This window comes from Cupressus sempervirens, chromosome 11 (genome assembly GCF_028749045.1).
Source record: "Cupressus sempervirens isolate cs-2001-9-10 chromosome 11, ASM2874904v1, whole genome shotgun sequence".
NCBI classification, from domain to species: domain Eukaryota; kingdom Viridiplantae; phylum Streptophyta; class Pinopsida; order Cupressales; family Cupressaceae; genus Cupressus; species Cupressus sempervirens.
Genome location: NC_143128.1, coordinates 9,471,246 through 9,496,269, shown reverse-complemented (window position 1 = coordinate 9,496,269; position 25,024 = coordinate 9,471,246). Strand labels below are relative to the sequence as shown.

The window sequence follows — 25,024 nt, the reverse complement described above, 5'->3', positions numbered from 1 at the left end:
ATTCCTCCATCTCTAAACTCTTTGACCCTTATATCTCCCTCGCTCTATATTATTTTACATCTCTATCTTTCTATTACCCCCTCCCCCCTCACTCTTCCCCTCCTTCATACTATATTTATCTCCCCCTCGTCATATTCCTCTCCCTATTATATTTATCTCTTCCATTTATCTCCCCCCTCGTCATATTCCTCTCCCTATTATATTTATCTCTTCCATTTATCATATTCCTCTCTCTATTGCAAATATAACATTACCTTATTAGGAATGGAATTTAATTATATTCTTAATTTAAAGAATTTAGTGGATACATAAACTTTTTAAACTCTCCAATTGCTTATTGTTGTGTAAACAACGTTCTCTAAATCCCTAATTAACAATGCCTAATTAAACCCTCCAAATCTCTGCCAAGCATATATCCAAGATAGAAATGTCACGTACATATACAATAACTCAATAAACAATACGATAAAAATAAGATTTCCTTGGTAAAATCTCTCGAACGAATAGTGTGTTGTCCACGGTAAATGAAAGTCATCTAATGTGTGTACCCAAAGCTTAAATATGAAACAGTAAGGGTAAATTGTTCTTGCTTAATGAAGTAGCTTTTGCATCACGGTCTCCAGGTGTTGCAGCAGCATCAGTAGCCATCTTCATCAGCACAATATGATCGCTAGACAGGTCTGTACCTCTACGTTGTGGGATGTTTTCTTTCTTGTTTTCTGAAGCTGGGCTATTCCTGGTATTCATATTGCACCATTATTATTATGAAGGATTTGGTCATTTACTTTGAACAAAATAATTTGAATATATATTGCCACTTTCATAACTACAGAGAATCTGAGCCCTCTTTATACATAAATAATGCATTGTACATAGGAATTTCCTACTGAGGGCTTCAAATGGATAGTCAATAATCTGTCATGACTTACACCTGTACCGTATCTCTTTAAAAACAATTTAGAATTTAAAAAGAAAATTTTAAGCAATTATAAAATAAACCCAGGGAGGAAAATTTATGTTTAGAACTTCCAAAATGTGCCAGATATTTTTTTCTGTCAGAAAATCTAGGTCACATTACAAGTCTGAAGTTGAAGAGATAAAGGGAAGACTGGAAGTAAAAATTTGCTAGGGATACTGACGTCATATTTTTGGAAAGAATGAAAAGAACCTATTTGAATTAATATCGTTTTATTTTAGCTTCGTCTGCAAATTCTTCCTTCTGGTGTAGATGATAAGGCCACTATTGTTAGTATGCCGTTGAAAGAATTTGTCAAATCCAAATGGGGTTGGCATGAGCTTGAATATGGTAAGTTGTATGCGTTTCGAAGTTGAATGTTTTATATAAAATTTATGACAATGTTACTTTGTGTTGAATTCTAGGATCACTGCAAATGTACTAACAATTGCCATTATATTGATTGTGTTCCAAATACAAATGAAGGATTATAAATAAGAAAGGAGGAGACATGAGACGACATGTCTCATGTCTCTACGGTTAATCATCACTAGGTAACATTTTAATATATTAGTAATATAAATAACTATATATATATATTATTTAACACAGATAAGTATATATAGGAAATGATGATTTACCAATAACAATAATGTATATCAGATCGAATCAATCTGACTAAAGCTACAACTTTAACACTCCCTCTTAGCTAGGGAGGATTTGTAGAACACATTATGCCCTCAAGTATATAAAGAGATATCATCTCAGTATGATATTCAATTCACTATGAGGCTAAATTTCTCACCTTTCATAACACACAATTGAAACAATTTCCGTAACTTTAATATAAGCCTAAACACCACCTTAAGTGTGGTCTATAATAGTAACTATGTCATGGTGTCTGGCAAGATTCGGCCCAATAGCCATAAAAAGTTGGTTATCATGGTGTCCGGCAAAATCCGGCCCAAAGAATGATGATGAGTTGATTATCATGGTGTCTGACAAAATCTGGCCCAAAGAACCATGATGAGTTGGTTATCACGGTGTCCAGCAAAATCCGGCCCAAAGAACAATGATAACACTTGCTCCTAGACCTCCAACACATTTAGGTGCCACAAGTTAATGTAGTGTATCTAGGAGATAGGTGAAACTATTGATAAGGTTGTCACCTTACAATAGTGACCTTACGCACATGAAAGATCTTCACCTTTCATTACATATCATATGCGAAATAGTAACCACCATGAACCAAGTCAGAGGGTGGTACAAAGGCCTTCACCTCAATTCTCTCTCACAGAGAAGAATGCATTACAAGGAATCTCACTTAGAACTTCTCCTCATAGAGAAGATATCATTTACAAAGAATTGCAGTTCAAAATTCTCCCTTTGACAATGCTCCAAGGAAGTCAGGTCCTCTAGTTACTCCCTTAGAGACTCTCTTCCCCCAAGGATACCTGTCGGACTCACTCTGAATCTGATATCGATCTTTCGACTTTCTAGTGATAAGTCAATACTTCCTCATGATGCACACAAGTGTAGACCCATCAAAATCATGCAGTCACACACATGTATTTCTAGACTCCCTCTGAGTATCAATCTTCTAAACTCCTGCGTTGCAAGTGTCATACTCCCTCTTAATGTAGAAGGATACTCATAATCTCAATCATCAAAGATATTTGCTTCAAGAGCCTCACTTTATCCAGCCTCATCACAACTTCTTTGAAGCTATTGTCTGATGGGGACACAACCAAAGAACATAATGGACACAACAGAAAAAGGAAATTGTATTAACTGAAAAATAAGCTAGTACATTCAGTACAGAGAAAATAAACTTCAAAACATGCCCTAAGGGCTTACAATAGCATAAATGTAGAGATAATTTCTCCTTTTAGTACCTCCTCTCAAACTCCACTCCGAACTGCCTTTTACAATGCCGGAAATCTCCTTAAATAGACCCCGGAGGGTTAAGGACTAGGAGTGCATTCTAGAAAGTGCTAGTAGGCATCCACCGACCAAATAGAAGGTTCCAGAAGCTGTGTTAGAAGTCGACGCAATTTTAGAAGAATTCAGAAACGGTAACCGAACTTCCGAGAGGCATAACTTTTGAACCGTAGCTCCGATTGACGAACCGTTTACATTTTCGGAAAGCTCTCGAAGCGCTCTATAGCCCAATTGATAGCTTCGCTCCTCCTCCATTGTTCGGCCCTTTTCGAGGTCATTTAATGCCCCTAACCTGACTTTGAAGCATTCTTAGGAGGTCTCCACAACCCGAAAAACTGCAATAACTTTCAAACCGTGTGGCCTTTTGACCTGATTCTTTTTCTGGAATGCTCTAAATCACAATTACATTCATCTGGCCAATTTACACCTCCTAGTTCACCAAAATGATGGCCCAATTACATACTCCTATTTTTTCAAGATTTACTAGAACACTGATAGTGGAACTGTGAGAGTTGGAACCTTTATTTGACCCAAATGGGTGTCCAAAAATGAAAACACATGAAACAGAAACTAAGTCTAAGTACATTTTTTTTTGGGTGACACAAGATTGCCCTTATACCTCTGGATGCTCCTGCATCAGACACCCAGGGTAGATTGAAAAGTGACCCTGTCACTTTATGAATGGTAGAGAAAATCCCAAATGGGAAACCTTAGCTGCTGAAATCTAAGTTGAGTCCTCGATCGGTCGTTCTTTCCATTTGACCAAATACTCTTCATACTGCCTGTTTCTGGTACTCCTACCCACATGATGATCTAGAATGTCTTCTATCTACTCCTTCTTAGAAGCAGGAATCGAACATGGCTCTAACACCAGCTCCTCATCTGCACCATCATCATAATACTCTGTTAAATCTGCAATGTTGAAAATGGGAGAAATGTGAATACCATCTGGCAGCTCCACCTCATATGCATTTCCTGAGTCATGTTTCTTCAAAATTTTGTAGGGGCCAAATTTCTTCATTTTCAGCTTGTTGTAAGTACCGGTTGGAAATCTTTCTTTTCGTAAGTGCACCATGACTAGATCCCCTACTTGGAATTCCTTATGTCTTCTCCTTTGATCAGCCCTAGCTTTATACTCTTGATTCATCTTAGTAATGTGTGCCTGAACCCCCTCATGTAGACGCTTGATATGTTCAGCAAATTCTTCCGCTTCAGCACTTGTCCTCTCCCGTTGCTCTATCTTCCTCAATTCTGGTGCAGTCCTTGGGCTATTCCCATATACAATTTGGAATGGAGATTTTCAAGTACTCCTATTTATAGAGTTATTGTAAGAAAACTCTGCTTGTGGTAGAATCAAATCCCATCCCTTGGGCTTATCCCCAACTAAACATCTCAGCAAATTGCCCAAACTTCTATTTACCACTTCTGTTTGGCCATCAGTCTGCGGGTGATGTGTGGAACTGAATTTCAAGTCGGTTTTTAACTTTTTCCGCAATGTCCTCTAGAAATACCCCACAAATTTAGTATCTCTATCCGAAACTATACACCTTGGAAGACCATGTAGTCTTACCACCTCTTTGAAAAACAAGTCCGTAATATGGACAGCATCATGAGTTTTGTGGCATGGAATGAAATGTGCCATTTTGGAGAACCTATCAACCACCACAAATACTGAGTCATTACCCCTTTGTGTCCTCGGCAATCCAAGAACAAAATCCATACTTATGTCCTCCCATGGCTTTGATGGAACAGGCAATGGCTGATATAGTCCAGTATTGTGGCTAAATCCCTTAGCAACTTGACAAACTTGACAACTCTGTACAAACCTTTTCACATCCTGTGACATTTGAGGCCAAAAATAATGTTCTATCAGAATGGCAATGGTCTTATCTCGACCAAAATGTCTTGCCATCCCTCCACTGTGTTTCTCCTTAATCAGATTTTCCCTCATGGAACTCCTTGGAATGCACAATTGACTACCCTTGAACAACATGTCATCCTGAATCAAATAGTCTAACCACTTGGTTCTATCTACAGCAACAGGTTCTTTACAAGCTTTCCATGCTTCAGCTAAATCAGGATCCTCGGGGTACAATTCTTGAGTTCATCAAATCCAACTACTTCAACCTGCATTACTGTAATCAACAACTGTCTCCTACTTAGTGCATCTGCAACCCTGTTAGATTTTCTACTTCAATGCTTCAACACAAATGTATAACTCTGCAAGAACTGTACCCACTTCATATGCCTTTGATTCAATTTACCTTGGCTATTTAGGTACTGTAATGTCTGATGATCAGTATACAAAACAAATTCCTTTGGCAATAAATAATGCCTCTATTTCTTTAAGGCCTGAACTATTGCATAGAACTCTTGATCATAAACAGAATACTTCTTCTTTGCATCATTCAATTTTTCACTAAAATATGCAATAGGCTTACCTTCTTGGCTTAATACAACCCCAATAGCGCTGCCACTAGCATCACAATCCACCTGGAACACATTTCTAAAATCTGGAAGTGCCAACACGGGCTATTCTGTCACCTTCTTCTTCAGAAATTCAAAACTTCTCGCAGCTGCTGCAGTCCATTTGAACTCTTTTCTATCCCCTCTTATTGTATCAGTTAGGGGTGCACATATGCCACTGAAATTCTTAATAAACTTCCTGTAAAAACTAACCAGGCCATGAAATGATCTTACCTCAGTAGCAGACCTTGGAGTAGGCCATTCCAAGATGGCTTTTACATTCTTTGGATCCATTTTGAGACCTTCGGGTGATATAACAAACCCCAAATAGACTAACTCCCTTTTTGCAAAGATACACTTCTTCAGATTAATTAATAGTTTCTCTTCCCTTAGCCTTTCAAGGACACTACGAATATGCAGTAAATGTTCTTCCAAAGTCTTGCTGAAAATTAAAATATCATCCAAATAGACAATAACAAATTTTCCCAAGAACTTCTTAAGTACCTCATTCATGAGCTGCATGAAGGTGCTTGGAGCATTCGTTAATCCAAAGGGCATGACTAACCACTCATAAAGACCCTCCTTGGTCTTGAAGGCTGTTTTCCACTCATCTCCTTCTCGAATCCGTATCTGATGATAGCCACTCTTGAGATCTATATTTGTGAAGTACTGAGCTCCACTCAAGCAGTCCATAAGATCATCCATCCTTGGCAAAGGAAATCGGTACTTGATCGTTATCCTATTTATAGCTTGAGAATCTGTACACATCCTCCACTCTCCATCCTTCTTTGGTGTGAGTATTGGAGGTACTGCACATGGACTCAGGCTCTCTCAAATCAAGCCCTTCCTCAACAGCTCCTGAACTTGTCTATTTAGCTCCTCTGTTTCAGTCAGAGTCATCCTGTGAGCAACCTTGTTAGGCAAACTAGCTCCTGGAATCAGATCTATCTGATGACTGATTTGCCTTATTGGTGGCAATCCATCTGGAACATTATCAGAGATAATATCTCCAAATTCCCCTAGTAAATCTGAAACTTCAAGTGGTATTTCACTACTACCTTCTTTATCTATCCTAGGAATCAAAGCATAGCACATATGCTGATGTTTCATGCCATCTAAAAACTTCCTTTCATCAACAAGACAAATCCTAGCACTGCTACATACCTTTTCACCTTCCTTTTTCATGGGCTTCAATTTGTGGCGAACTCCATCCTTTGTCAGAGAGTATGTGTTTGCATGTCCATCATGTACTGCATGTCTATCAAACTGCCATGGCCTACCCAACAATAGATGGCAAACATCCATCGAAATAACATCACAGAGAACTTCATCATGGTAACTCCCAATTTTGAATTTCACTAAACATTGTTCACTTACCAGGACCTTATGATCATCTTTTACCCAAGCAATCCGATAGGGTTGGGGATGTTTCTCCCTCTTGAGCTTCATCTTAGAGACCATCTCTTCTGATACCAAGTTATCAGTGCTACCACCATCAATGATCACGTCACAACATTTATCCTCACACTTGCATCTGGTATGGAACAAACTCCTCCGTTGTCCTGGTTCAATCTCACCACTTAGTAGGACTCTTTCATTTACCAAGGTCTCTCCTCTTTCTGCATCCTCTGAATGTGATGATTGTGCATCCTCATCCACATGAGCAACCCTAGCTTGGCCCTCAGCTCTCCTATCTGTCCTTCCTTGTCGTTGAGGGCATTCAAAGGCAAGATGACCTTCTTCATTGTAATGGAAACAGGTACCACGAAAGCCTCCTCTTCCTTGTCCACGTCCTCTACCTCTTCCTCTCTAATTTCCAAAGTCTTGATCATGGGAGCGGTTGAAACCCTAATTCCTCTGGTTCCTGCTAGTACCCACATCTTCATTTTTCTTTTGGGTTTTATTGCGGCCTTCATATGATCTACAGCTTCCCCTTCCTCCTTGACCGCGCCCTCTTTGTCTTCCTTCAAACCTTTTATTCAGCTTCTCTTCAACTCGTAGGGCAAACTGGTATGCCTCTTCAACACTGGTCATTCTTACCAGACTTAATTCCTCGTGAATGCTAGGTCGCAACCCACTGATATAACGAGTAACCTTCTCCTTATTTGCTTCTGCATGCTCCGCTCTAATCAAGAGTCGGTAAAATTCCTCTGTATATTCTTGGACTGATCTTCCTGCTTGCTTTAACCCATGCATCTTCTTAAACAAATCAAGCTCGTAGTCCACAGGAATGAACTGCTTCTTCAATTTGTCCACCATGCGATCCCATCTTGTGATCTTCTCCTTTCCTCTTCTGTTTCTTTCCAATTGGACCTCTTGCCACCAGATTTTGGCATGGCTTTTCAGTTTGGCCTTTGCAAACTTAACCCTATCTGGGTCCCTGATATCCTCATACTCAAAGTATTCTTCCAGTTCATTGATCCAATCGATCAACTCATCTGGTTTCAGATTTCCTGAAAATACACCCACTTCAATTGTGGGTCTTTTCCCAAACTTAGTAATGGCCCTAAAAAGCCTTTCCTTTGCATGATCCAGAACTTCCTCGTCAAATTCCCCTTCTGGTCCCATTTCATCTTCTTCGTTGTCATCTTCACTTTCATCACCTGTGGCCACAGTTGCTCCTCTACGGAGCTCCTCCTACAATGCTTGTACCTGCCTTTGGAGGACTCTAACCTCCTCAGGATTAATAGCTCTGGCCCTTCCGCCACACTCTCTTCGTGGAGGCATCTTCTTAACTCAAACCCACAACCATACAGTCCTGGTGCAAACTGCCTCACAGTTGGCGCTCTGTCTACACACTCAGGAAAACCAGCTCTAATACCACTTGATGGGGACACAACCAAAGAACAGAATGGACACAACAGAAAAAGAAAATTGTATTAACTGAAAAATAAGCTAGTACATTTAGTACAGAGAAAATAAACTTCAAAACATGCCCTAAGGGCTTACAATAGCATAAATGTAGAGATAATTTCTCCTTTTAGTACCTCCTCTCAAACTCCACTCCGAATTGCCTTTTACAATGCCAAAAATCTCCTTAAATAGACCCCGGAGGGTTAAGGACTAGGAGTACATTCTAGAAAGTGCTAGTAGGTATCCAACGACCAAATAGAAGGTTCCAAAAGCTGCGTTAGAAGTTGACACAATTCTAGAAGAATCCAGAAACGGTAACCGAACTTCCGGGAGGCATAACTTTTGAACCGTAGCTCCGATTGATGAACCGTTTACATTTTCGGAAAGCTCTCGAAGCGCTCTATAGCCCTATGGACAGCTTTGCTTGTCCCCCATTTTTCGGCCTTTTTTGAGGTCATTTAATGCCCCTAACCTGACTTTGAAGCATTCTTAGGAGGTCTCCACAACCCGAAAAACTGCAATAACTTTCAAACCGTGGGGCCTTTTGACCTGATTCTTTTTCTGGAATGCTCTAAATCACAATTACATTCATCTGGCCAATTTACACCTCCTAGTTCACCAAAATGATGGCCCAATTACATACTCCTATGTTTTCGGGATTTACTAGCACACTGATAGTGGAACTGTGAGAGTTGGAACCTTTATTTGACCCAAATGGGTGTCCAAAAATGAAAACACATGAAACAAAAACTAAGTCTAAGTACATTTTTTTTTTTGGTGACACAGGATTGCCCTTATACCTCTGGATGCTCTTGCATCATTGTCATAAGATGCCTAATGTGCCATTCTTTTTTTCCTACAAAATCAACTTTAGATACAAAGGAAAAGATCAAGGAAAAATAACTCATATAGTACATATAAAACTGCAAATGATAGATAGACTATAATGAGTAGATAAATGTAATACTTAAGAATAACAAATACTTATCTATACATCACCATCATTAATACAAGTTGCCCAAGAGATGATTCAGATTTGAAACTTTGAAGATGTCCCTTCTCTTACATTTCCCTTCTAAAGATGGTTCGAGTGGGAATGGAACATTGTTTATCCTTTCCTCCCCACAATGTGAAATTCCCATTCCTATATCGTCGAATAATTTTGCATCATATTCAAGTATGGAAGACTTCTTTCTTTTCTTCTTAGCAAGGAAACATCCGTGGGGATCAAGGAAACAAACAAGAGCATAATGTTAAAGCAAGTGTCTAATGAGCATCAAGATATGCACTGGGAATCCCTTAATGAATGCCACAAATAGAAGATGTCACTCCCACAAAACTGAATTTATCTTAGAAAGAATACATCGTCCAATGTTCCAAAAGGAATTGTGTCTGTCATCATTTCATCCTTGGTCTCTGCAATTCTAAGACGTCGTCTCTGATTTGCTAATATGCATTTGCACCAAATGACAGAGCAGATTCCTTAAGGATGAATAAATAAATTATGCACAATGATGCCAAAATTCAAAGATGCAGAATGCAAATTACATGTTTTCTATTTGATATGAAATGTTTCCAACGAGCATGTCTTTTAGTACTTCCCATCTCTTCCCAAAGGATCACATCCCTTTATAGAAGTTCATTCCTTCTCATTGGTGGTCTTGAAGATTCTGATGAGCTGGAAAGGAGATGCCTTGTGGGAAAATATGAAGTACATCGATAAAAAGCCCAATCTCTTCCTCCCAAATTCTTCGAATTGTTGTCCTTAGAAGTAAAATCACAACACAAGTAACATTACAAGGAGTGTTCATGCCCATGAACATGGATGTGGGTGCTCTTGTGAGTTTGAAAAGATGACACAGGTGTTCCTAATGAACATCAAAACACAATGCTAGTCCTTCAGTATCTCAAAATATAATGAGGTCATGGGATTGCTCAAGATATTACTTAATCCACACAATAATATCACTATTTTCTTTCACTTTCAAAGACTCATCATAACAGACCCCAATCATAATATTGAATTATCATAGAGAATATTACTTAACCATGTGCTGGGAGGATGCTAGGAAGAAAATTAATATTGTGGTCTCTCCTATTAGACTTCCTTGATATTTCGAGGAAATTAACCAAATTCTTACAATTCTCAATTCCTGATCTCACTTTTAATTTGTGTAATAACAATAATAGATCTACAATACAAATATAACTCTCTTTACAATTTCCCATACACATGTAGATTATCTTCTTCTTCGTCATTTATTTCACTGCTGCATATTTCATCATGGGTATTTCTGTCTTCATTTATATTATTTTATTTGATATTCAATAGTTTGTATGTCTCTTTTCTGAATTTCCAGCAGATCTTCGTTCACTTCTCCTTTCTTAATATTTGTTTTGACTATCACACTCTTTGTTGTTGATGGTATATTTTTACGATAAAAGTCTTAAGGTGGGTGTTGACAGTGTACAAGGTTCTGCTATTTTTATCCGAATGCTAATATGGAAAATTTATGATGCTCAATACATATGCAATGACGTATCTAAAGGATATGCCATTAGAGATATGCCACAATAGCATCCACTTCTAAGTCGTTAGCTTTAGATCTATTCCATTCTATATTCTCCCTAATGGAATCGTTACATCTCAAATAACTACGTTGACAATATCATTCTGAGATATTTACATGAAGATACATATAATACAGTGAATGTCATCTTCATGACCTTACCAGACATGATTATAGTCCTCTAACTGATCGACTACCCACAATTTTGTTGATGCGAGTTTTGTGTCACTACATAACATATTAGTAATTGGATGCTTGATACAGAATATCAAATACACAATTCCTCTCTTGAAAAGTTATCTCTCATGGGACATGAGTATAACTCCAATGTTCCTTACACCGTTGGATACTCGCTCAGTTTTATCAATGTGATTTGCTGGTAATCACGTAGGCGGCCTTACGTTTTCTTGTTTGAGAAAAATTTGGATCTTGGTGAGAAAATGGAGATGGTGGTTCGGTGTGAATGCTAGATGATGTTGATGGCGCGATGATGGCAATGTAGGGTGAATGGGGATGGAAGGTGAGAATGCCGATGTTTTGGTTTACTTCTCTAACTAACCTCTTCTAAGCATGAAATTTGGCTGCTCAACTACTCCTACTCCTAAGAATGGAAGGTTAGCAGATGGACGGGGATCGAATCTAATGAAGGCTAACCAGCGGCCCTACCTCCATAGACGCAACGCTTCAAAGGAAAGTAAACTAGATCACCACACAAAGCCTCCCAACCAGCCGCTAGGATGCTAGTGGCCTAGTGTTGACCCCTATCAAACATCTACCAAAGCTACCATGCAACTATCCATTTTATTTTACTCTTACTCTAACAACTTGAAATGAAATTGCTTCAACTTGAAAAGAAAATTTAACTATGTGGAAGTAGAAAACATGCAATAACACCCAATGTTCTTAGTCAACATGCAATGAAAAAGAGAGCACTTTGGTATTATTTTCGCAACAATTTCTCCAACCCCCCCTCCTTTACAAATGAGAGCCAATGGCCTTATATAGAGGTCCAAAATACAATGGACGGTAGAGATCAAAACAAGATCGACGATCCAGATTGGATCCAAAAACTCTAATTAGGGTTGCCACCCCATCGGCCAATGAGAAGATGCCACCTCATCAATGGACCAATGAAAAAAGTGCAAAAGTGGCAACCAATGAGAAGGCACCAAAATGGTGGCCAATCAGAAACAAACACTTGTCCTATTCTAGAAGAAAGAGAAAGTTGCCACTTGGGCTTACATAAGATGATCTTCTAATATAATTCTTCCTTTTTCTTTTGTTCTTTTAGCTAAGGCAATGAACTTAGCTAGCATTTCGTTAACTTCTTCCATAAGAGGACAAGGTGTGTGCTTCACTCGGAGTTCTGCTGACTTTGCCACGCTGTTTGCTGCTTGTAGTATCCTTTCGTGATCCTTCTCATATTCCTTTGCAAACCCAATAAAAGCATTGAGTGAGGAAAGGGTGTTCAGATGTTTCCTTTTGACGGCAGCCTTTCCTAACTCATCCAATCTCGATCCAAATCCTGTCTCACTGACATCCTCCTCTCTAATACCCTCAAAATTAAATGCCACCCCAACGTCGCTCATCATGGTCGAAATGGAAGTGTCGACGCTTGGGCCGTGTTGTGCAATCTCATCATGAATTTCTTCAAGTGTTCTGAATCTGGTAGTCAATGCGACATACCAAGATTCAACTATGCTCAATCCTCTCTCATCAACCAACTGGGCTCTTTCCAAATATGCCTCCGGTAGCCTAATGAACGCCTGCAGCTTAGGAATAACCAAATCCTTGATGGGAAGAAAATTCTTCCATTCCTCTTCAAATAATCTGAATTTGTTTTTAACTGTCACCAATGACTGGAATGTTGAGATGAAGGAGGGCAAGAAATTTCGCCCATCTTGGATTGTATCATAGATCCAACCCCTTCATGTAACTGAGCTGATACCTCTTCTGAATTGCTCCCGCTGTCTTGAGGAAGGGCTGCCTGATGCAGCTGTTGGATTGGCTGGCAATCTCTCCAATATTTGTTTTCGGCCTCCAACTTTACTATCCTTTCGTTTGCCTTCCTCAATCTTTCTCTGATTGATGCTATGCCTTCCTGAACCTCCTCACATTCCATATCATCTGTATTTCTTCCCAAATTATGTTCTACTATTTCGTACTCCTGGGCTGCAATCTCATCCGCTGCCTTATTGACTGTTGGTATAGCAATCTGAACCCTTCGGTGACCATCACTGTCGCTTCTGATTACCCTTGCCACCGTATTTGCCATCTGTTTTTGGTTCTCGCTATCATCCTTTTCTATTAGTATCATCAACTGCGTGAGCCATTACCACCTCGCCTCTCGGCATAAGCATTTGCCTTAACCATAGTGGTGTAGTGCATCTCCCCAAATCCGGATTTGGTTCGACCAACAAAGCATCACCAACGGCCTTAGACGCCTGACTTATCTCTTCAATATCAATCGGCCCATCTTCTTCTCTACTAGTTTCTACCATATTTCCTTGCTGGTTCTCCGAGAGAGGGGAGTACTCCGTACTTTCATTGTAGCCACTTGATTCCGAATCAGAGCTCACCTCCACTGCGGCCCCTTTATCACTCGAATTGACCTCTTGGCTTCTAGCCTTAGTTATACTCTCCCTTGACGGCGCTGCCCGCTGTCTCTTGGCTGGAGGTTCCGAACGTTCTTGGCTTTTCTCTACCTCCAAAGCCCTCTTCTTGCTATTTCTAACTATCTCCGATTGCCGGCCACTTCCTTCACCCTTCTGTCCGATTGATTCTACTAGACCTTCCTTCGGTTTCATCATCTCATAAGTAAGGAGAACCTTTTGTCTTTGTAGCTTTCTCAACTTGGCATTATACCACGACTCGATATGCAAATCTACTGTCCTTGTGACTGCCTCCAAGGAAGGATCCTGATGATCGTCCCAATCCACTGGATTCAACTCTGTTCCAACTACTGTCTCATAGTCTTCTCTCAACACACTACGATCATCCTCCAATTGATCGGGAATATCAAGGCCTCTCCATCTGATATCTCTCATCATGTTCACCGACAATCTCGAGAAAGCTAGCTTTCTCATGTGAAAATCATCCTTTGCATTGGCCCAAAAGTCCTCTATAGTGGGAACATGCTTAAATTCGCTTCCATGAGATGCCTTGATAAGACCAACAGGGTCGAATCCTTGCCTTGCTCTGTACCATCCTAGATGATACCACTCCAATTCCTTTTTCGCAGCCTCAAAGGTGGCCCGATTTGGGCAACTATCATTGCCAATTATAATTGAGAAGGAAACGCCTGTTTTCCCCTCATTCCTCATTACTCTATCATAGTGCTCAAGCTGCCTAGCCAATTCCATCAAAACTACCTTGTCGGGCGGGTATCTTGGAAGCCTCTTGGGACAAACTGTACTTCCTGCCACTCTAATGTATGTGAATTGCGAGAATTGGATGAACCAACTCCCAAACTTCTTAATCCTTGCTTCTGCTTCCGATGAAAGTCTCTTAGCAGGCGCCCCTTGTAATACCCTTACTGTCTTCATGGTGAATGCATCGCAAAACATCTTGTAATCCTTGTTATTGTGCAAATGAAGCTGCGGATAGCATTCATGCACCAAATATTGCCCCGGCCCATTACCAATCTCTCCTAAGGCCCTAAGTCCCGGACTCTCATACAATCTAGCAATTAAGTAAAACAGATAGGATCCCAAGTAGAATTGCCTTTGGTTTTGAACTGTTCTAAGTTGCAACTCTAAATTTTCACTTATGATCCTAGCCCAATCAAATTTTCCTTTTCCCTTTTCAATTTCATCAATGAAGAAGTACATCCAGTTTTCGAATTGCATAGCTTGAGCTAGGCCCATGATCCGTCTGAGAAGAACAATGAGATCGCCATATTTCGGCTTGAAATCTGCCACTGTAAGCCTTGTTGATTTGTTAACTCCTTTCCTTCCTTCGTGTATCCAATTCCGCTTTAGATGTGAGAAGTAGGCCTCTTGGTTACCTTGAAATGATTTGGCCGCCTGATCCACCATTACAACTGTCATGCCCTTGCTTTGGGGAATATTAAATGTCTCTTCAATTGCTTGTTCGCCAATGTTGGCCAACACTCTCTTCCCTTCGCCAAAAATGATGGATTTACTGTCTAGATCAAATCTGGATGCACACTCCATAATCAATTCCGGACAAGGCAAAGTAGGAGGAAAAGCTGCTACATGTACAATTTCGCTCTTGTATATCCTCTTTGCCAAGGGGGATTGTCCTTCCTTTAGTCTGTCCCTCATCTGTATCATGTCCACTGTAGCGATATTAGTATCGGTTATTTTCTTCATTTTCAAGAAGAAGGAAGTTTTGGGCGTCATATCCTCTTTGTCTTTCTTAGCGTTTGCCCGCTTGGGATTCTTACTTGCACTATCATCCTCCATGCTCGTCGCCCTATTACGGGATGGTAGAGTGGTGGACCAAAAGGCAAGAAGAACCAAGTAGTGCAATTCTTAGAAAAGAGCGAAAGAATGGATGTCAGCTTAAGCACTCCTTGCAACTCTAGATAATGACTTTCACCTTAACTAATAATCTTACAGCAACTTTTCGAAACCCGGGATATGACATCAAAGAATTACAAATCCCTTTGCAAATTAGAAAACAAAGCCTCTAAGCTTATCCAACCCTTGCCTTCTATGCAAAAATCAAACTTTCATATGTATCTCTTCTCCCAACAAAATTGCCCAAATCTGATATAAAAATTGCAGCCCCTCTAGAAAATCAGAATTTTGTCTTCCACAAATTTCGACCCCCACAAAATTCGGCTAAGCATGAAAAAAAATCTGCCCTTCCACAAAATTCGCCCAAGCAAAGAAGGAGCAAAATCTGTAAAATCTGCCACCTAGGGCACAAATCGCAGCCCACAAAGTGGAGCAAAAATCTCCAAAAACGCAAAAAATCTGGCCCTTAGACAAATCGCCCAACAATGGCAATGGAGAAATTGCCCAAAAATCGTCAAAAAACTGCCTTCCACCAATTTCGCCCAAGTCTGGAAATCTGCCCTTGCTTCAAATTCGCCCAAGCATGAGGAGCAAATGAATTGATGAAAATGAAATGGGAGGGGACTCCCTTTATAGCAGCTTTCACCTTCCTCCCAGGCTGGCCGACTTGGTCCTATAGAGAAAAAAAAACCAAAATTAAAGCTAAGTTAGTGGCCCACTTTAAATACTTTGCCAAAATTTTAATTTTCTAAAATGAAAATTGCACTTTTAATTTACTAATTAACCACAAATTGCAAAACGAAATTGAATGGTGCCTTGGGGATGCTAAAAATTTCTATTTAATGAGGGTTTGCTAATTAATACATCCTTGAAGTTGAATTTTGGCTAACCAAAAGCCATTTCTTAATATTAATTTACCAATTTCATTAAATACCAAAAGCTTTCAAGGCAAATTTAATCTATTAAAGCCAATTTTTGCAATTTTCCTCTAAATCGATTTTGCTAAATAATTAAAATTTTATGACAAAAAATAAAATTGCCTCTAGAGTAAAAATCGATTCTGCAATTTAACTTCATCTTACAAAATTAAATTCTATTTCACCAAAAAAAATAAGATTTTCCAAGAACCTAAGTCTAACGAAAAATTTCCTTATTTGAAAATCATTCAAATTTACAATTAAATCCAAATTTTCAAAAGAAATCGTCTAAGTACAAAATTCACAATCTTATCCTGCCAAGTTGAAATCAATTTTGAACTTATTCGGCCTAAGGATAGAACTGATAGCTCTGGAAAATCAAGTTGAAACCGGGTGAAAAATACATCTAACCCTCTCCACTGGCCCTAAAGGCGATTAAAAAGGGGGTCCCCAAAATTTTGGGGCGATGTGTGAAAACCTCACAACAAATTTATGAATGCTTTAGGCATGATATGATTTACATACAAAACACACAACCCCATCAAAACAACTCCACACTGCAACATCATTAATATTACTTCACAATTTTACAAGTGCATTCCAATTCACTCTGACACCTGCATGCTTAAACCGCAGTCAAGGATGTGACACATGAATGTAAGTTGCAAGACAGTAAAATCCTTCCCATCGATGAGTCGTGGGCTCTTCTTCACCTCCTCCAAACTGTAACACTTCTCCTCTACAACACATAGTAATCCATTGTCTTAAGTCTAGTCTTGGAATTGTTTATGCAGACTGGTTTTCCTCTTTGGTCATATTTAATATCTCTTCCTTTGTGCTTGCACCAAAAAAAAGTTTAAGTGTTGATTAAGCAGAGCCCACCTCGGTATATCGACGAATGATATGATCTTAACTTAATTGTTCCAAAGTGCACTATAGATGAATATAGAAGATTGATGATGCAAAATGATGCTTGATAGGAATTTCAGTCGAAGGCGGAACCCTGAAGCATATTATTGCTCGCACTTTCTCTGTGGTCAATGATACTCCAAATGTCATTCTTCCTCGTGCTCGCAACCCTTCCTGACTCTCCTATCATTCATTCTTATAAAGTTTTCTTGCTCCTCTTAATCTTTGTGCATATCTTCTTATTTGTGTGCACAAATATATATGTTCCATGGTAGTGTATGCTATGTTGTTCCTTAATGTTATATTTTCATGTCCATATAAGTTAAGAAGTTATTCAGTGATGCTCAGTTCTGTAGATTGCAATCTCCATTATTCTTGTCATGTCTCAATAGAGCGTGTTAACCTCTTTTCCACATTCTCTCCATTCCTAACGCACAGTCATATGCTGACTGGATCTACGAATGGTGTGTCTTCTAGTGTTGAGCACACATAGCATTTCAAACTCCCTGCCTGTACTTCTTCGACGCTAGGTGGTTGTCCCACATCATAGCACTCGCAACCCCCATTTACTACTCAACAACAGCCTGTGGCTTGTTCTTTGCTGCACATCAGGATCTATGTTGGATCTCCAATTACACTCTTAATCATTGAATGACAATGTTTTGATTTCTCCTCCTTTGAAAGGATTGTATATTGATTATTTCATTTTCTCTAATTTACCTTCGAGCTGTTAGGCTTCATAGAAGGAGCTAGGCTTTGATACCATGTTGAATTCTAGGGTCGCTGCAAATCTACTAACAATTGCCATTATATTGATTGTGTTCCAAATGCAAATGAAGACTTATAAATAAGAGAGGAGACGTGTCTCATGAAGAAACATGTCTCTACGGTTAATCATCACTAGTTAACATATTAATATATTAGTAATATAAATAACCATATATATAATATATTATTATATAATATGTATAACAATATATATAATATATTATTATATAATATGTATAACAATATATATAATTTAACATGGATAAGTATATATAGGAAATGATGATTTACCAATAACAATAATGTATATTAGATCGAATCAATCCGACTGAAGCTACAACTTTAACACTTTGTTGTGTCAAATGTTGGTTACTGTTGTGATATGTGAAAAATTGGTTGCATGCAGACAAGGGATACTGAACTTTGATTACACTTTGTTAGTATTTGATAGGTATCATTTCGTAACTATTTTTGTGAGGGTGAGGTGTCGAAATAAACATCAACTACTTTAAAAGTCATGGGTGGTTGTGCTGATCTGATAAGTACCAGATTGCTGTATTTTAGAAAGAAAAACTTAACAGAAAATAACTATTTGAGAACATCAATTCAAATCTATAATATAGAAGATGCTAATAAGAAATTTTTATGTGTTTAATCTACCTTGTTTTTTAACCACTTACCTTTATGTATGTTTAAATGTTAAGCTATGTGGTCGTTTTTATAGCAGTTTTGTTCAACATCTTGATGTTCTAGCATGAAAATTTATTTTCTTGGCTTAGAGAATATAAATGAGTCTCATTTGTACTTGAGAATATGTTTGAGGATGAACATCTGTTTTCCAATATGGCTGTACTTTGGGCCAATGTTTTCCAATGTTAATTAAGCTAACTATTTTTGTGAGGGTGAGGTGTAGAAATAAACATCAACTACTTTAAAAGTCATGGGTGGTTGTGCTGATCTGATAAGTGCCAGATTGCTGTATTTTAGAAAGAAAAACAGAACAGAAAATAACTATTTGAGAACATCAATTCAAATCTATAATATAGAAGATGCTAATAAGAAATTTTTATGTGTTTAATCTACCTAGTTTTTTAACCACTTACCTTTATGTATGTTTAAATGTTAAGCTATGTGGTCATTTTTATAGCAGTTTTGTTCAACATCTTGATGTTCGAGGATGAAAATTTATTTTCTTGGCTTAGAGAATATAAATGAGTCTCATTTGTACTCGAGAATATTAAGGATGAACATTTGTTTTCCAATATGGGTGTACTTTTGGGCCAATTCTTAGGGGGCGGCTGGTAAACTTTGTGTCTTGTGAGCATGGGTTATTGAATATGAATCATGGCTACTTTACTATTTCTGCATTATGAAAATTGTATTTCTTGCCAACTATGACTTAATTTGTATTTAGCAGTATAATGAACATTGAATATAGCATGCCGACTTTGCCTATACCAGTCCTTGTAGACTAAACACACTGTCCATTGTATAAAACAAGATAATCCTTGACTTTGGCTTTGATTATGAAGGTTTAGAGATTTGCAATAGGGCATATGCATTTTGCAGATTTTGTGATCATGATTCTTCTTTAGTCTATTACTTGGTTTGACTGAGGTCCAGGGGCAGCAGCTCGAGTGGGGCTAGGGATGGTGCCCTTGGCACTCCCACCAAGCTCAAATTAACACCTTCAAAACCATCAGACCACCATGGAAAACACTTTGTCTCATTCATGTTCAACACGATCTTTGATCTAAGAGGACTCACATTAATTAGGAGTGTAAAAGTAGGTTGCTAGAGCCTTTCAAATTTCATAGGCAATGGAAAAAATAGGAATACTTGACATCTTGTGTGCAATACAATGGAATTATTTTGAAGTATTGCTAGTTTTATGGCATTGGTTTTTAACTTTTTATATAGCAGTGCAAGGTTGTTTGTAGGTTTAAATTTACAAAACACAATTGGCATATATTTGCTAATATGTTTATCTTGATTTTAAGTTTTTGTTTGGCATATTGATTCAATGAAACTGGAAAGCATTTTGAGCTTTGTATATTTTACCATTCTAAACACTTTAGCTACCCTGCTTTCTATTCAAACTTATCATTTAAATTCGGGAATATTAGGTTAAATTCGGGAATAGAACTGGACGGTCCGGTAGATTCTTAATAAGGAATTGTAGAGTAGAGTTTGCATGGTACATTATAAACTTCAACAAACTATTGGTGGTTGGAAGCCTAGAACTGACATGTTATACCTACTTGACCAATGAAAGATGTTGTCAAATGACATCAATTTAAGAACATTCAACTGTTGGTTCTTAATACTAATGGGGGCAGCACTGTTTCAGCACTGCTTGTCCTTGTCAAGGTGTGTGTTAGTGTCAAAGAGAGATTTGACCGAAAGTCAGGTCTCATTTTAGAAGTGTTTGTGAATTGATTTTGTTGTTTTACAGTGCAATCTAAAACATTGATACACAAAGTTTGAAACAGAGTTTTCTATTCAAAGCTTGCTAATTCATCGTAATGGTCCGAAGAAATTTAGTGTTTTTAATTGGCTTTATCTTCTATTTCTTTTGAAAATTTATTGAAGAGTACAATATTCTTACTGTAATGCTGCCCATCTTGCAGACTAAGAGTTACCGTATCATGTTGAATATCTGTTTTGCCATATTCTTCTCATTCTGCCATATCAACCTGGCAAGATTGCTCAAATTAAGATATCTTTTATGGTTCTGTTTGTACCCTAACATACCTTTGTTAGAGATGCAAATCAATGGAGTCTTAAAAAAATGAAGTTTTTTCTAATAATCTCCAAATATGGATACCATTGGTTAAGTGATCTGTTAAAAGTTGTTTTCCTCCTAGTTTAGAGTTTGCTTCATTGATGGTGGGATTAGCTTATTTATGGTTTTTCATGTATGTCTTATTAGAATATAAGACATGTCAAAGGAACGAATTCATGGACTGGGATCTTGATTGAGATGCAATTGTGGGCTTTTTATCCGTTTATTATTGTTTTGTATCTAGAACTATGGTATTTGCTTTTTGTGATAATCATTCTTTTACAATAGTTAGTTCTTCTGTATTGTGTAACGGTTGGCAGAAGCATCCACTGTCTGGAAAGAATTCATAACCCCAGAATGACAAAAGTGGGAATACTAGATTGATGTGCAGCTGGACTACCATCCCACCCATCCTAGTACCCACGCACCACTGGCTTCACTTCCTTCCTAGGAATGGGGGTCCATACTTGGAGTAGCCGTCACTTTCGTCAAATTCCCACTGACAGTCTCCCTATGTATTGTGCAAGAGAGTGGGGTGCTCTCTGTACACACTTCCTTGTCATGTCCTGGATTCATTTTTTTTCAGCTATAATATGAATACCAAGATGGGCTAATAGCATTCATTCTATACTGAACTCGATTTAGTCGTTGATTCTATAATGAACTCTTTTTGGGCTATGATGTCTGTGCTTCCCCCCTTAGAATAGTAGGGGATTGCCCTGGGTTAGAACTCCGTCTCCTGGTGCAGAGGGCAGTCATATGAGTCACTCTAATGATTAAGGTAGGGTGGCAGAGCTAGAGGAAGGATGGTCAATCTTCTAGTAGTTGCTAACTGACCATCTTGGCCCGGTAAGACAGTTGTATGTTTTCCCCTTGGTTGCCCATGCTTTCATTTTCTCACCTCTGATCCTCAATCCCGATGATATTGCGTCTGTAGATATCACCAGGGAAGATACCCACTGGTGTGCTCGACTAGATGGGAAGGTCTTTAAGCTATGATGGAAGGCCCTACCTAATATCTTGTTGCTAATTTCCCCAGATAAAAGGCTTCCTTTTTTGGGATGATTTCAATTGCCTCGAGCTCTACCATAATCAAAATTCTTTTGTTTGGGATCTCTGTTGACTTTATAATGTCTGCATATGCTGTCAGAGAATTCATTTTTCTTTCCAGTGTTCTAGAACATTGGTCTTGGCTATTCTCTTGTTCAAGTGTTATTATTAATGATATTACTTGGTTAGAGGCAGCAGGTTGTAGTCAAACTCAATGCACAACATTCTGTTTTCGAAAAGGCATAGACATTTTAGATATATATATTATTATTTTAACAGAGTTAGATAACATTTTATAGTAGCATGCATGCTAATTTATAGCACATGTGCCTGTGAAGATGTTTAAAGGTTACCAGGGATTAACTATGGCACTTGGTTTGCTAGTTGCCTGACTTTTGTATGATAACTCATTTTATGTGTTTAAATGTATATTTTCAAATTTGAATCTCCTTTGGTTTTGAAGTTGTGGCAAAGCCTAGGGGTGAAATAGGCCTCGCTGATTGGATTACATCTTTAATTATCTCATGTCAAAGTTATTCACGATGGTGCTGAGTACAGGAAGTTGAGACATTTAACTAAAGGGGACATGGGCGAAAATCTGTTCTTTTAGACTTCCCAGCAGTACCTAATTACTTCTATCTAAACTGAAAAGTTAAAACATGGTAATATGCATAAGCATATAGTAAATTTTGACTTTTAATGAGAATGGAACAGGTCTATTCAGAGTTATGCAATTCAAATGTTAAATATGCAGAAAGCTGGAGGCTATTCACAAAAGAGCATCCATTTTAGCTCCTACATATGAATGCTGTTTCTGTTCCCTTGGTTTAGTTATCACTATAGAAGAACTCTATTGCTTTCTTGAAAGTCTGAACACTGCAAAATTAGAGAAACTGAACCACAGTATGACATTGCAGATGTTGGTTTCTCTTTTATCCATAGTTACACCGCCCTGGGAGACGGGGGGACGGGGGGACAAGTTTCCGAGACGGGGGGACAGAGGGGCCTTGATTTGGGGACGGCAGGGGGACGGCGGGGGGACGGCAGCGGGGGATGGGGGGGTGGCGGAAGGAGTAGGGGTGTATATACTATACATATGGTATAGCATATACCATATCAACTGGAATATCATGATTCATGATCAAATGAGAAACAAACAATGAACATTAAACATTGAACATCAGCAAATAATAAATATTAGTCTAAACTCTATATATCAGCCTTCAAATCAATAGTATGAGTATCTAGATTCTACTATCTAATAGTAATCAATGATCATATGAGTCATGACATAAAGATGATTACAATAAGTATCATGTGCCATGAATCATGATATCAAAATAAGTATATAATGCAAACAAAAACTACAAGTCTCCTAGAGTCCAAATCAAAATGACAAATCAATGGAGACTCCTTGGCGTCCCCCCGCACCCCCACACTCGGAGACCTCTAGCCGTTTCGGAGACGTCTCCCCCGTCTCGGAGACCTCTAGCCGTCTCGGAGACGTCTCGCCGTCTCCGGCGGCGGTGGCGCTCTAAGTGGCGCCACCCGAAACGCTGAGACGCCGTCCCCCCGTCCCAGGGACGTCCCCGTCTCCGAAACGGCCCAATTTTGGGGGGGGGACGCGTCCCCGTGTTACACTGCTTTTATCATGATATGACCTCTCTATGAAGAAACTTCATTAGTATGTACGTATGGTACCATTTGTTATGAAAAATAACATTTAGTGAGGAATTCAGGAACGGGAGAAGGCACAAGAAGAGTTAAGAAGGAATATTGTTGAGTATAGAGCCTTTTTGGAATCTTGTGATTTCATTAAGGTGCACACATTAAACTTTGTCTCAAAATGTTTTATGACTGTTAAATTGTAAGATTTATTAGAATGATTGGTGGTTTGATGTCTAATTTTTAGGCCAACACTCAATGGAGAAAAGTTCAAGATAGGCTGCAGAATGATGAGAGATGCTCGAAACTGGACAAAACAGACCGGTTGGAGATTTTCCAGGTGACATTGATTTCCATGTTCTTCATTTTTCTAGCCAGTTTGTTTTGTTAGCTTAGCTATTAATATGGGTTTTTGATATGGCAGGAGTATATATGTGATTTGGAGAAGGAAGAAGAACAAAAGATTCAAAAGGTGTCTAGAATGAGATTAGTTGTACTTCCATAGTTTTCACTGTCTTATTTTTTCCACGTTTGAATGACTTGAACATTTTTAAATGCAGGAACAACTACGCCAAAAAGAACGTAAAAATTGGGATGAATTTCGAAGATTAATGGAAGATCATAAAGTAACTGGCCTGCTTACAGCTAATACACACTGGCCTGATTACTGTGCAAAGGTATTAAACATTTGGATTTTGTTTTGAACGATTGAATAAAAATTTAATGCTTTGTTTTGGCATTTTTCATTGTCATTCTGGGTAAAATCTTTGATCTGTTTTGTTGTAGGTCAAGGACCATCCCGCTTATCTAGCTGTGGCTTCAAATACATCTGGTTCACCACCAAATCGTTTGAAGATGTTGCAGAAGGGATGAAAAAGCAGGTATGAAAGTTGCATATTTCTCAGTGATTTTATTGCAAAAGTTAATTGCACTTTTACAATTAGGTTTGTAATTATTATTACTCAATAAAATGTATGTTTGATTCCTTTGATTTAATAGCTCTTTGAATCTGATGTATGTTTGGCAGTTCCAGGAGGACAAATCAAACATAAAAGATGCTCTGGAGGCAGGAAAAGTGTGTCTTTTGTGCTTTGAGATTTGTCATGGAATGTAAAATATTTAGACTTTTATTCTGATAGTGATGGTGAAATTGTAATTGTAAACCTATAAATAACAATAATACCCAATTCATAATCAATCAATCATTACCAGAAAGCTTGAGATTCAACTAAATTGAATAAAACAATTAAATAACAAAATCTTCACCATAATATAGTATTGCTCTACGAGGTGCTACTTTAGTATTGCTCTACTAGATGCTTTGGTAATTGCTTGAAATGTACTTATGTGGGTTACTCTCACATTAACATAACCTTAATCGCACAAATGATAGTATGATAAATGATAGCTTAATGTCTTTGGAGAATTAATGTGATGGATAAAGGTTGGATTTATAGGCTTTACTTGATATCAGACAATGATCAAGATTTATTGGAAGAATCAATGGATGAGAAAGATTTAGAGGAGATGATGGTTATATTTAGATTGTTGGTATTTTTCCTTGATGAGGTTGTTGTGTTTGTCTTACCTGTTAAACTTCGGAGGTGCAAGCTCTTTGTAGTGTTGGCATATGACTGGTTAGTTGACAGAGATCGCTTGAT

General features: G+C 38.4%; 1 protein-coding gene across 1 annotated transcript; it reads left to right on the top strand.

The window, feature by feature from the left end:
• The first annotated feature begins 521 nt into the window (after window positions 1-521).
• On the top strand, window positions 522-24,578 carry LOC149527971 (pre-mRNA-processing protein 40A-like). The gene is made up of 6 exons (XM_089810194.1): window positions 522-678; window positions 23,611-23,703; window positions 23,788-23,835; window positions 23,924-24,040; window positions 24,150-24,244; window positions 24,391-24,578. The coding sequence occupies exons 1-5, from the start codon at window positions 664-666 to the stop codon at window positions 24,234-24,236; spliced, it is 360 nt and encodes a 119-aa protein (XP_089666320.1). The 5' UTR covers window positions 522-663; the 3' UTR covers window positions 24,237-24,244; window positions 24,391-24,578.
• The last annotated feature ends 446 nt before the right edge of the window (window positions 24,579-25,024 follow it).

Bases quoted from the DNA above. Each gene is read 5' to 3' on its own strand.
- LOC149527971 (XM_089810194.1), top strand. The intron at 23,704-23,787 runs GTGACATTGATT...TTGATATGGCAG, and splicing joins ACCGGTTGGAGATTTTCCAG to GAGTATATATGTGATTTGGA. The intron at 24,041-24,149 runs GTATTAAACATT...GTTTTGTTGTAG, and splicing joins GGCCTGATTACTGTGCAAAG to GTCAAGGACCATCCCGCTTA.